Raw genomic sequence first — 13,110 nt, 5'->3', positions numbered from 1 at the left:
GAGCTGACCCAGCAAATTACTACAAAATACTACAAATTGTGCTGTATGCAGGAAATCAAACACATGTTGTCTTCAGTAAATGCATTTCATGCGGTAAACAGCACCATTCAAAGCATTACATAAATGCCCAGCTTCCTGCTGCTCACCGTGTCTGCCACTCCACTTCATCCTTCGCACGCTCCTTGCGAGCAGCTCTTTGTTTCTCTTCTAGTCTCTCTTTTTCTTTACTAGCCACATCTAGCAAACGTTTCAACAAGAACAGTTATTTAGCAAAATGGAAATAAAAATGCAGACAACAGGGAAAAGAAATCAAAGCAATAAAACAGTTCAATCAAATGAGAGAAAGCATTTGCTGGACACAATCTAACTCAACAATGATAGCTACAGGTGACGGGACTAAAATTGTCATATCAGAAAGGCAATGACTACAAATAGAGTACATGGTAAAATTACAGAGTTTTATCCACCCAGACAGTGGGAAAAAATTTAGATTGAGAATAACAGTGTGATTTTTTCCCCCACTATCTGATAAACACCAGAGCAAGAGAACATGTCTGCCAGCTTCCCCAAGTTAACAAACATGCAGATGTCCTCTAACAGAGGATAGCAGCCTTGGGATCCACCTGGGACAAACTTGCTCTCCCAGGCTATTCAAGGAGAAAACAGGCACTATAATGTACGACAGCATGATCATGATGAAAAGATGTTAACATTGCTTTGAGAATGAGAAACTGAAGATAGCATTCTGATAGCAAACAACCCCATTCAGTTATTCCTCTCGTATTTTACTAATGTGAAAACATTTTCCACAGACACATACCCATGTTTCCATTTTCCATGTTTCTGATATCTGGACGTAGCCGACAGTCAGTGGGAGCTAATATTGCCTCCATGCCCTTCTCCAGCTCATTGAGACTCACAGCAAAACTGGTGAAATTGTACATCTTAAAGGCAAATCATAGATAATACATACGTTACTTTGGCAAAGTGGCAATAGGTTCCCTATACTAAATGGATATAACAAAGCTTCGAAGAGAAATTACTGAGTCAAACCCTCTTCCATTGGCAGGCTCAGTCCAAACAGACCCTTTTTTTTCCTCTTTTAAAGGGAAGCAAGGAACAACTTGGAAATCACACCAGTCTTTGCTTCAGAAGATAAAAACTTATTTCCTCTATATCTGATACTTACCATCATGATTTTTCTTTATAAAGAAAAAAGTAAATACACCTAAAACTAAGAAGACAAGTCATTTATCCCAGGAAAGCATGCATGTTTTCCTCATTAATTTCAGAGGACATTAACTTAGGTTAATATCCAGGTGCCCAGTTACTGCATTTTTGGAAGCCTGCCTTCTAACTGCAGGGTTTGCAGTGGGGAACACACATCCGTATTTCAGCCACTCCTAGTGCAATGATCTGAGACCACACAATGAAACAGCTACCAACTCTGACACAGGACTGCTCCTTTCAGCACAGGAATGAAGCAGACAGTTTGCTGCAGTTTGATTTTGCTGCTGCAGCAAGAATCTGTCAAGAAGCTCACTAGGGACAGACACTTTCAATAGGGCTTCCCTTGAACATTACTCATGTTCTCTGGGATGAGTCACTAGCGACAGGAACAAACACATTGATTGAAACAGTTACCTGAGATGAGTTGGGTGGCCTACAATTTATTCTCCAAAGCAATTTACTGCCTGGTATAAACTGCACGGTGTCTTGAACTTCTGGCATATCGTCAGCCTCATCGTTTTCTGATTTTATAACATCTTCACTCTGAAACAGAGATAACACCATTACTTCCTCAGGTTCAGATGAGAAAAGACTGCAGTTTAAACTAGTTTCTGTAATGGTGTAAGAAAGATAAACAGCACATGCTTTCCTTTTGGGTATCGACTCCTTTGTCACTTGCAAAAGCACCTAGTTTATTTAATTAATGAGGAATTAATTAGTGTACAAGTTCATCAGTTTTATTTCAACTAAAACATGCCACCTTTTCACATCAAGAGTCAAGCTCTATATCTGTTTATATACATTAATGCATGTGCTGTCTAAGTTGCAATAAGAATTCAACAGCTACTCTTAAAAGAAACTAATACTTCCCAAGGCTTTGGCCAGCATTCCCTTTGTCAGTGCCACTGCATGTATGTTAGCAGTGGCAATCTCATAGAACTGGACTGTAATTCCTGAATTCTACTCGAGGGTAGAAAACAGGATAAAGATTTTTATTTCATCACCTCACTATTTTTTCTTCCACTGCTCACAGTCCTCAATCACTTTTGTTCTGGCTTTATCTACTTTAGGAAGAAAATACAATCTGGTTCTGCAAGCAGTCAGAGGAAAGAAAGAGGCTGCACACAGCCCAAACACAGCAGAAAACAACATCTTCCTCATACAGCTGAAAGGCAAGCAGAGCACATACATGTCAAGCACTATCTCTACAGAGGATTAGGACAAACAAAAACTTTAGTGCCAGATACTGTTTAATCTACTTGAACAGACCACTGATCTCTTGACAGCTTCCCTTGACTACCTGGAAAACCTGCTTTCTGCATGCTTGGTTCATATCATCAGCCTAAACCACAGGAGAATCTGTCTCAGGACACAGCTGCGCTGTAAAAGTTCAGAGGATTTCAACATGAGAAATCACCTGAAAGCACAACTACCAGAATGGAAGAGAAAATATCATTCTATTGTTCCAATGTCAGTTCTCTCTTATTTTCCTTCTGCCTCCTCTGATGTGCCCCGTTTGTTCTCTTCAAAACAGCTCCCCCTCTAAATATAAATTCCACAGGAAGGAAGGAAGGAAGGTGTTGACTTTCTTAAGATGAACAAAATCTTATTATTTAAAAAAAAAAAAAAAAAAAAAGTCAAAATACAAGCCTGCACCATGACAGAATCCAGAGGCAAAAACCAAGGCCTGTTGTTGCTCTGGATTCCTATCATGTAAGTATTTAAAAGAAAGACTAAGTCTCCTAAGCAGAAGCTCAACTTTAGCTCATTATTTTCATTTTGTACAAGCAACCAGAGCCCACAAGACTTCTGTTGATACTGGAAAACACAACAGTCCTCTGCATCATACAACATCCTGCATTTTCCATATAAGCCTGAGGCTTTGGCAGTAACTTATCTGATCCAGACTACATGTGACAAAAAAAAAAATCCCCAAGTTTCCAGACCCCTCTGCTTTAAAGGCTGTTTGCATCAGAAATTCAAAAAGGCTGCATCACCCAAAAAGGCATAAATGACTTAAACATGGTCCTTAGAGAATTTTCTTTTCAAATGCCTACACTCAAGATACTTTCACATCCAGAAGCAGCAGTACAGCCACTTTCTTTGCTGAAGAAGCAGCTTTGGAGCTGATACATAACGACACCTCTGACAAGTCTCTAGCAAACACTATTTCTCTAAGTTCTCAAATACCAGCAGCTCTCATTAAAGCCAATATAATTTTGAAGTACACCTTCTCATGAAGCTGCACACCTCAGATCCCTACCAAAAGATGAACCATTATAACCCTCCATGCACCACGACCTGACCATTTCTGAAAAGAAGACTATCTCCTCTCACTTTATGTATTTCAGCATTTATATTCCCTAGAGGACTCTTAATCTTACCGACTTCAGTTTCTTTTGTTCACCACCTCTCTTCTCATTCTTTTTGTAAGTCTCATACGTAGTGGGATCAGTGCACCACAAGCATTCTGTCCACTTGCCATAGATGACACACAGCTTCTTTCTGCTGCAGAAAGAGTAAAGGAGAGTCAGCTTTTGCTTCCCATAAGGCCTTCTAAGCCAAGTCATACAGATCCTGGTCTGCATTAAATAAAATACACAGCTTTCTACCCTGTTGCCTTTTGTTTCTTTGCAGATTCCTTAGAACTGAGATACTAGATTCATGCAAAGAAAATGATTCACCTTCAACTAGTCTGTTTGGTACTCAGTCTTACAGAACACATTCTCATGACTTAGTCACACACCTTTTGCTATTGTTGAAATGAGTGTGGGCACAGCAAAGCCAGCAGCTTCCAGTACAGACCCCAAGAGTCACATAACTGCCTTGAGCTTGATTAAATACTTTCAATAACTGCGTTCTCATGATTTTAAGCTGAAGACTTGAATTGCAACTGTGCAACTGTGAGATCAGATTCAACTACTCTCTGATTTCCCTGGATACCTTTTTATATCAAGTGACTGGACTGGAGAGTTTTTCCCTAATACTGCTTAAAACCCTCATCCCAACTAAGGAATTTAATACTGACACAGAGAATGCAAATGGTTATAAACTGCATCACTAGCAACTTTGTGCTCATATCAGTCATGGTCACATCAGCACTAAAGCAATACCACAGTGCTCAGAAACAGAGAGACCAACAGACACAGCACTTACTTTTTATCCTGGATGTATCCCTCTACTCTGTGAAGCTCTTTTCCAAACAGTCCACACGGTTTAAAATTAAGGACACATTTATCTCCAGTACTGTAGAGAAAATTTCAAGTACACACATCAGGAATTGAGCCCCTAAACACATTAATATTATCCCTTCCTCCCACCTCCCCAGATTACCTTCACCTTATTTTAGCTTTTTTTTTTTCATGTAAGTAATGAGAGGTAATTACTGATATCATAATTTTTCTTTAGCTATGGTTTATTATCTGAGTGAGTTATCACAGTGAGGTATTTGGCCATGTTTCTATTGTAAGCATACAGAGACCATCCTGGGTTGCAGGTATGAATTTAAGAGACAAATGTAGTTTTGACGAGATGGAAGTGCCAGCACAGCAGCCTGCTGGAATAAAGCTTCAATCTATTCACCAAAAGTCAGGTGCTGCATTACAGGTGCTGCATTCCTCCATAATAAAAAACATTCAAAAAAAAAATCTCCTATTTTACAGGAGATTATTCTTTACTTTATATGAAGTAAAAAGCTTTTTTATAGGCAGTTTGCAGAGCAATTGATATGCTCTATGTTCATGTTACATGACTATTCTACAGTCATTTATCTGTGCTGCACTTTTAATTTAATACATTTTCTATTATCGAAATTAAAAGAGAGCCAAATGAAAATCAAGCTGATGGAAGTCTACAGCAAGCCTCCAGCAATTATTCCATTTAATGTCCTGGAGTTATGTTTAATTTCTGTTCTCTGTCAATAAAGCCGAATTTGAACAGGTAACTCACAAATGTAAAAGCTTCATAGCCTCTTCATTTACATTATTATGATACTAAGCTCAGCCCAATGAATAGCTCGCATTTGTCAGAAGATGGGATAAAACCACTCTGGGCCTACAAGTACTAAAGGTGTATATCCCAAGAAAGGATCTGCTTTGTAACACAAGTGAAAAGGACCATGCACCAGCCCCCATGATTATCATTACCTGTGATTCACAATTTCTACTGTTCCATATTGCTCTAGCCACAGTTTACCGATAATTACATTATGTACACAACAGGTTGGATTTGTCCATGTGTAAGCTTCGTTATGTCTGTAAAGAAAATAGAAAAATAAATCTGTTTCTTGAGCTTGCAATGGAATGTAAGCCTGTTGTAACTCTATTTGCAGCAGGGCAAAATATTTACCGCTCCCATGCACAGCCAGCAGCTAACTTCAAAACAGAAAAGAAACAGACTTTTCTTTGTAAGCCAACCATGCTGCATGTAAACATGAGTGCAAGCTAATAACGCGATAGGCCCTTTCCTTTTCTTCCTTATTAAAGAGTTGAATTAGCAAGTTTTACTGTTGCTGTGCTTTTGATTCCTAAGTCCAGCTCAATAACATAAATTGTTAAAGTTGTCTGTGATAGAAAACAACACTCAGATGAGAACTGGTCTGACAAAGCAAACATTGCCTTCTACTCAGCTCCCACAGCAGCACTGCAGACTTCTTCCCAAAGTACTTTCTTGTAAACCTCTATGATAACCTAAACAGTTTGGTTAGGTTTTCTTATAACTCAAAGCGTTCTGAGTTTTCCAGCAAATTTAGTCCCCATCAGATTAGCAATAAATCCACATTAGAAAAGCATGCAAACTCCATTTTAGTACCAAAAAAAAAAAAAAATATGCAGAAATAAGCAGCATCCTCTGTAACAAATGCCTTGTGCTTCTATTTCCATTAAGTATGGAGCAAACAAACATACTTCATATTTCCAACTGTCAGTTTCCAGCACAGAGAAAAAACAGATTAACAAAGTCTGACCATTTTCCAAAGCAAACTATATTCAAGTGTCCTTCAGAATAATGACTACTCTTCAAGTGGAAAAAAAACCACCACCACCCCCAGCCTTCGTATATGTTTTTATTCATGAACTTATTGACAGCAAAATCTGTGGAGCGTAAAATATAACAGAAGACACTCATGCCCTGTGAAGATGAATTGAGACATTTATTTGTGCTGGAAAAGTGGGAACGAATCGTGCTTTCTAAGACAGAAAACACAGTCAGAGTCAACATAAACGCAGCACTTAATGCTGATTGATGATGTTGTTCCCTAAACTTAAATCTGGCCCAGAATAACTCTCAGACTTCTCAAATCAACAGACTGGTATGAATCACAACATTAAGGAGCTCAAAATCTGAGCTCAGCTTCTGCTGCTAACTTGATGCAAATATTTAAACCAGATGCTTTAGTCATTTACACTGCAATTTAAATCTGTGCTGTGATTTGATTAGGCAGAGCAAGAATCCTAATTTGACATGAATGCTCTCTCTCCACTAACACACATTTCTGCCAAGTCTGCATTCTACACTTGTGTTCATAGTCATTTCTATATCCAGAGATTTCCTCTATTTACATCACCATGTACATCCAAGACCAAGCTTTGGAAGATCAGATATCAGCAGCATGACAAACAAACTGTACTTGCAAAAGAAACTACAGGAAGAGTCGATGCTTGATATGGCATTAAAGTTGCCTTGTTATTAAGACCAAGTGTCTACTTTCTTCCTACATGAATGCCCATCTTCAAAAGATATTTTAAAGCAACCTCAAAGTGAGGCCTGAGGAAAGCTTTTGGAAAAGAACCTTTAAGTGTTCAACTGCAGAATGCCTGGCACAAACCGACTTGTAGACAGCCACACAATTTGAGACTGATTAGGAGTAATATGGAAAGGCACTGATGGAGGTGAGAGAAATCCTGACAAGCTTCTCACGTTCTGCCATCGCATAAGGAGGTTATTCTGAAGCAGCAGCTCTTTTCATTCAAACATACAAGCATAAAAAGTGTTTGCTTCTCATACTCACTTTAGAAGTTCCAAAGTAATTGTTCCCCGTGGCTCCGCTTCTATACTCTTTCCCCAGAATTTTAATTTGGGGTAGATTGATCCGTGAAAAATAAAGTCGTTATTGAGGCCTTCAGAATAAAATGCACTAATAGGTGGGTGGTGGCTGACTTGCTCAGATATAAACCTAAATCCTAAATCCTCCCTGTCAACACAAGAAAGAACATTAAACATTTAATCAACTTTTAACATTACAGGAAAAAAACAGAACTTGATACTTCAGTTTTTTTGGAAGGATTTTTAATTACTCTGAAGGTGATACTTTCCCTTTTGTAGGCTCATGACACATTTGAAATTAATAAAATGAAAGCAATAACCTGAATACTTTTAAAACATCCATTTATACCCAGAAACAATCTCAATTCAAATACCCAAGTGACTTTCTACTTACAAGAGCATCTGAAGAAGTCTGACAGGAATAACTCTTGAAAACACTTCAATTCCCCAGGCAGCAGTGGAAAGACTGTCTGGAAAATACTCTCTGTAACTTATGTATCTCCCACTTCAGCAAGCTGGAAACCTCTCAAACTAACTTATCTATCTGATGCTATAGGCACAGCACTCTTACAAATTAGTTAACATTCTCTGAGTGTCTTCAGGAGAACTTACACCATTTTTTCCCTGAGCAATTCTAAGAATACCCTGCATGAGTACAGAAATAAGACTGCTTCTATAAAAATCTCTCAAACATTTGTGTTAGTTTGGAGAAAATAATTTTAGCTAAACTCAGAAAAAATACTAAACATATTTTAGTAGCTTTCTATTTGCTTTGGTGAATGAACAACTAAGCTAGTGTGACAGTCTGCTCACACAAAACAGCCTCAGATCCCAATTTAATTATTACCTTGTTAATTCATAGGTTTCTCCTAACAGTGGGTTAAATGGTTTGCCAGTTCTCTCCCACTGAGAAGCTACAGCAGAAACTGCAAACGCAGCTACAGCCTGTAAGGAAATAAGAACACACTGTTATATTACTCTTACAAAAAGAAAGATCTATATATTGCTTAAGGCCAAAATACTGGCAAGCCATGGATTATAATACAGAAATAGGACAATAAAAGCAGTTAATAAACATACCATTCCAAAAGGAGTCATTTCTGTAGTAAATTTTGCTAGGTTATATTCTGTTCCATACTTCTCTCTTACCTCTAGAAAGCATGGAGCTACTCAATAGATCAAATTAATGCTTATGACCTATTTTGGAAAGTTCAGGAGCCTTTGTGTCAACCAGAGCACGAAACAACTTTATTTTAAGGTGATTTAAAGCCACGTTCTCATCTTTACAACACATAAATATCAAAGAGTCACAGCTAAAACAGTCCTGAACAGGCTGAGTGCCTTGGTCAGTAGTTGCACTCCCCCGCTGAAGTATCAAGTAGAAAAGCATCACATGTAACTCATGTCAACCACTATTTAACAAGAAATTGCTCTAGACAGACAATCATATGTATTCTTACAATAGCACCAGAGAAAGAAACACATTCAAAAGGAAGGTTACACTAATATGAAAGACCCTTGAGAGAGAAAAACCACTTCTGAACTAACAAGAAGCTGGTAGCTGGGACTTGCCTGCATTCTTTCCAAGGGGTCTGAATGACTACAAGCCTTATTAATGAGGTATATGTGTTCCATATATTCAGTTATCCGTTGAAGGAAACTCAATGGCTCGTTGAAGACAATGGGCATTGTAATCTTAGACAACTCCTGGGTAACAAAAGGACAAGTTAATTTCTTAGACATTATGTTATTAACTGAGAAAACTAAGAGTTCTGGAAGTAAGCTGTGAGTTAGTTGAGTTGTAGAAAGTCTTTTGAAGAATGCTACAAGTCTGTAGTTACCTTCTACTGTGTGCTCTACATGAAAGAACAGAGGTTAAAATTACTGTAAAGTAATTTTATACAAAGAATACCATTTGAATTGCTCTAACATATATTAGTGGCTTTATTAAAACAATCTGTTATTTGCATCAGTATATTTCTCATTTCCCATGTGGATACAAGACAGACACAAAGCTTATACAGATTTCCAGCCCCCCACATCTTTCACTATGTGCCATCAAATCTGGCTGTTTATTAAAACAGCTGCACTAATGACTGAGTACTTCCATCTTTTATGTGCTTGCAGTTTAGTGGAGCAGAGAATGCCATCACATAGTTAACAGTTTCTTCACACTGTCACAGGCAGTAAGGAAAAGTCACTCCTAGCTAACCCAATTTGGTCAGGCAAATCATTCTAGTAGATATGACATTCATCCTAACCAAAGGAGTTTTGATGGTACATTTCTCTCTTTTAGATGGCATAAACTAAGTTGGCAAAGTAACTCACTGACCTGCCTGCTGCATTCACTAAGTACTGTGCTGGCAGATCTACAGTAGATATGAATGTCTAAAACCAACAACAAAAAAACAGCAACAAAGGAGAGAACGTTGTGTTAATCAAAGCATAATTAACTATATTGTTAATGACTTTAGCACAGCTCTTATAGGACAGTGTTAGAAACTCACATGCTCCAACAGCTAAAGTGAGTGAGGCAACAGAGGTGCAGTGTAAGATTATGTTCCTTGTAGGAAGAATGTAAAACGCAGCAGGAATATTCTGTATGCAATATTCTGTTTTAAGCAATACAACTAATGAGTCAAAGTAATATCAGCATATTTAATCTAGGCTAACTTACCAGTCCAATGCATTTTTTTAATATGCTCCACACACTAAAATCACTTCTAGAAAACATTGGGGCAGGTAATGATGTCCTGTAATAGGAAAGAAAAACAACAACAAATCTGTCACGATATGCTCCTTAAACAAAAACACAATTTAATTTAAAGGTACCAAAGTATTTAATAAAGGAAATGAAGCATTAATTTCCACTTCATGTTGGAAGCAGACATGTGAAATGTGTGCTCAGTTTCACAGAAATAGCCTCTTCCTTGGTGAGAACAGTAATGCTCCAAACGATCATGAGCCAGCACAGTCATTTCTCATTTCCTACGTAGTACTGTGCAATTACCTGTGTCTCTTAATTCCATTTTCTTGAATTTCTGTCTCTCCATTGTGCTTTCTGGTCCTACTGCTTTGGTGAGGATCTAGATCAAGCATTTCTTTAACTTTATGATTTGCTTCTGAAAACTCTCCTGAAGAATTGTCGGAATCAAAGCCTGTATGGAAAAAAACACACAAAGCAACAACTTCCTTAGGAACCTTATTATGCCACAGAGTGCCGCTCACATTTTACAGCTCTCACAGCACAAGCACACTTACACAAGGCTATTTTATTCTAAAAAGCATCAGAGTGAAGAACTTCTATCAAGTGACCAAATTCCCAAGAGTATTTAGAGCTAAGTGTTGCATTAGAATCAGGCATTCTCATCTGTTTTTTCATGCTGCTGAATATATAATCAATTTAGAATCTTGCAAGCTCTTCAACAGCTCCTAATCATATTAGCTCCATTGCCTCTTCATTAGAGCTGTGCTGTGATTGCAATAATTTTGTTTAGCTACATAGTTCTTCTTAAAGACCTTAAAAAAATTAATTTAGCCTATTCACACCATCAGATACAGAGCAGTTAAGGAGGAAAAAATGCCCATTTCACAACCTAGTGGCAAAATCCATATTACAGCAGCAACAACAATAGAGGGTATCTAACTTTTTTGCCATCCGTGTGTGCAAACTTCACACATAAGAACTCAAACACATCAGAACAAAAGTCTTCAACTGCTGACCCTGCAGTGCTGAAGCACACAAAACAAACAGGCTTCACTCCAGACAAAAACAGCGTGATATGATGATAGCATAAGGTCACAGCTACTGATGTCCCTGAAAAACTACCAAAAGCCTACACTGTAAGAAAGGCTGCATGCAATTCAACCTCATCCTTTAAGAGATTAACATGAGATCATCACCAAAAACGGAGCAGAATAGACTTGCTTTTTGGTTCTGCAGCCAGCAGAGCTCCTTGGAGGAAAGTTTTGCGAAGAAGATTTCAATACGTGTAAGGACAAACAGAAGCCTAGAAGTAGTTTGAACATTCCATAGAAGTGTTAGAAAAGCAAAGTACTGGAGGGATAAGCCTAGAAAGGAACAAAATGACAATATTTTGAGGGAGATGTTTTTCAAATGTGGAGATTAATGATGGATTTTTATTATTATTTTTCTATTTATGTTCGTGTTCCTTTCATTCCTGTTATTACAATCTAGGCAAGCACTTTTCTGTGCTGACAGTTACTATCACAAGTAGGTGCAGCCAATTCTGAAGTTCAGCTGTGGATGCAGAAAGAATCCCAGATGTTACAAAGCATGTAAATGCCTTAACAGAGTAAAGAAATCAGTTTTGACAAAGATTATTTCACTTTTAGAGCAAGTAAAACAACGATCTTCTGGCACTAATTTTGTTAAAAATGCAGATGTTAATTGTAACGTTGCATATTAAACCCTCTCCTACATTTTGATGTTACAAGCGTGTAATTACAGAGCGATAATGACACCTTAGCAGGTCTTAGTACTTAACTGGAAAATATGATAGTTATGTATAACCAGGTAATGGAAATGAAGATTCATCCGAAACACCTGCCTTTAAAAGAAAAGCAACACCTGTCTATCTCCAGTCAACCCACAACAGAAGAATAGCTGTCATTTTTAAATGGTATTTTTAAACATATATCAGCTTTTTTAGGAACCTATTATGGTACAAGGAGATGGAGAAAGCAAATGCTGTAGAGTATAAGGAAATAACTTTGACTTGAAGTGGGGGAAAAACATTTGGGCTTTCAGGCAAACCTGCCCTCAGCCAGAAAGCTGATCAGCCACACACAGCATATGGAACATCATCACATTTAATGGGCATTTTGATGAATTAAAACACAAGGCTTTCCACTGTGCTTTCAGTCTTCAGTAACAGCTGGCTCATCTGCTACAAGCCCAAACAGAAGTTTTAAAAGCTGCTTCTGAATGTAACTCTAAATATTATAGTTCTGAGAAGAACTATCCAGATGATGTTCTTCACAGAGGAAATACTGACTTGGAATATTTACTGACGTGCTCTGTTATGGTTTTATTAAGTTCCAGGTCTTTCAAGCTACCATTAAAGCCTTGAATTTGCAAAACTGAGTATCTGATCTTCAATACAGGCCAGTTTTTGTACTGAAATAAAGCCTCAAAAACTAACTGAACCCAAAAATTAACTTAATCAAAAGTCCAAGCTTCTACATGTCAAGTGTAAAACCAAGCTTTTAAAGTCTTCAGTTATCAAAGTCAGATAAACTGGTTACCAGTGCTAATCTATTTCAAGAACTTAAAGAAAAATGACTTGCCAGCAGCTCTAGTTTTCAAAGTCCTCTTCTTCCCCATCCTGCAGATGAAACAAGTCCACTAAGCCATGTTACACATCCAGCTATAAGGGAGCAGAGTGGCACAGTACTGAGTACACCATACACATGAAGACACAAGACTGCCCTTTCATACAGTCAGCAGCTTCCTCAGATACTCATTAAGATTTGTCACTCAAGACAAAATAGCAAAGTGGTGAGAACCTTCATCCCTAAAATGGTTCCATCAGAACTGGGATAAGAAATGCTGGTGTGTGCATAGTGAGTGAAATAAGAGGTCACTTTTCCTCAGTCAGAAATTATTATTTCTCCACCACTTCCCAAACAAGTCAGTCTTCACACTACATGGCCGCATCATGCTGCTTCCAACAGGAGGCACGATGAGCTTTCACAACATCTGCAGTACTTCAATACTGGGGCACAATCTGCTGATTCAATCCAAACATGATGTCAATATATTCATATGGCAGCAGGATCCTCACTTGCTCCTCCCCAGGAGGAAGCAGCAGTTTA

At 38.1% G+C, this 13,110-nt stretch overlaps 1 protein-coding gene across 2 annotated transcripts in view; it reads right to left on the bottom strand.

The window, feature by feature from the left end:
• The window catches only part of OSBPL2 (oxysterol binding protein like 2), a 28,887-nt gene that overhangs the window by 4,095 nt on the left and 11,682 nt on the right, over positions 1–13,110 (bottom strand). For both annotated transcript variants that reach the window (XM_015881491.2, XM_015881490.2), the window contains 11 exons: positions 10,283–10,430; positions 9,950–10,025; positions 8,845–8,979; positions 8,120–8,217; positions 7,238–7,420; positions 5,376–5,483; positions 4,387–4,476; positions 3,615–3,738; positions 1,645–1,773; positions 821–944; positions 147–237 (listed from right to left, as the gene is read on the bottom strand). In XM_015881491.2, coding sequence (XP_015736977.1) covers positions 147–237; positions 821–944; positions 1,645–1,773; positions 3,615–3,738; positions 4,387–4,476; positions 5,376–5,483; positions 7,238–7,420; positions 8,120–8,217; positions 8,845–8,979; positions 9,950–10,025; positions 10,283–10,430 — 1,306 coding nt within the window. The remainder of the gene's footprint in view (positions 1–146; positions 238–820; positions 945–1,644; positions 1,774–3,614; positions 3,739–4,386; positions 4,477–5,375; positions 5,484–7,237; positions 7,421–8,119; positions 8,218–8,844; positions 8,980–9,949; positions 10,026–10,282; positions 10,431–13,110) is intronic.

This window comes from Coturnix japonica, chromosome 20 (genome assembly GCF_001577835.2).
Source record: "Coturnix japonica isolate 7356 chromosome 20, Coturnix japonica 2.1, whole genome shotgun sequence".
Classification (NCBI taxonomy): domain Eukaryota; kingdom Metazoa; phylum Chordata; class Aves; order Galliformes; family Phasianidae; genus Coturnix; species Coturnix japonica.
Note: the sequence above shows the minus strand (reverse complement) of the source record. Positions and strands in the feature narration are given on the sequence as shown.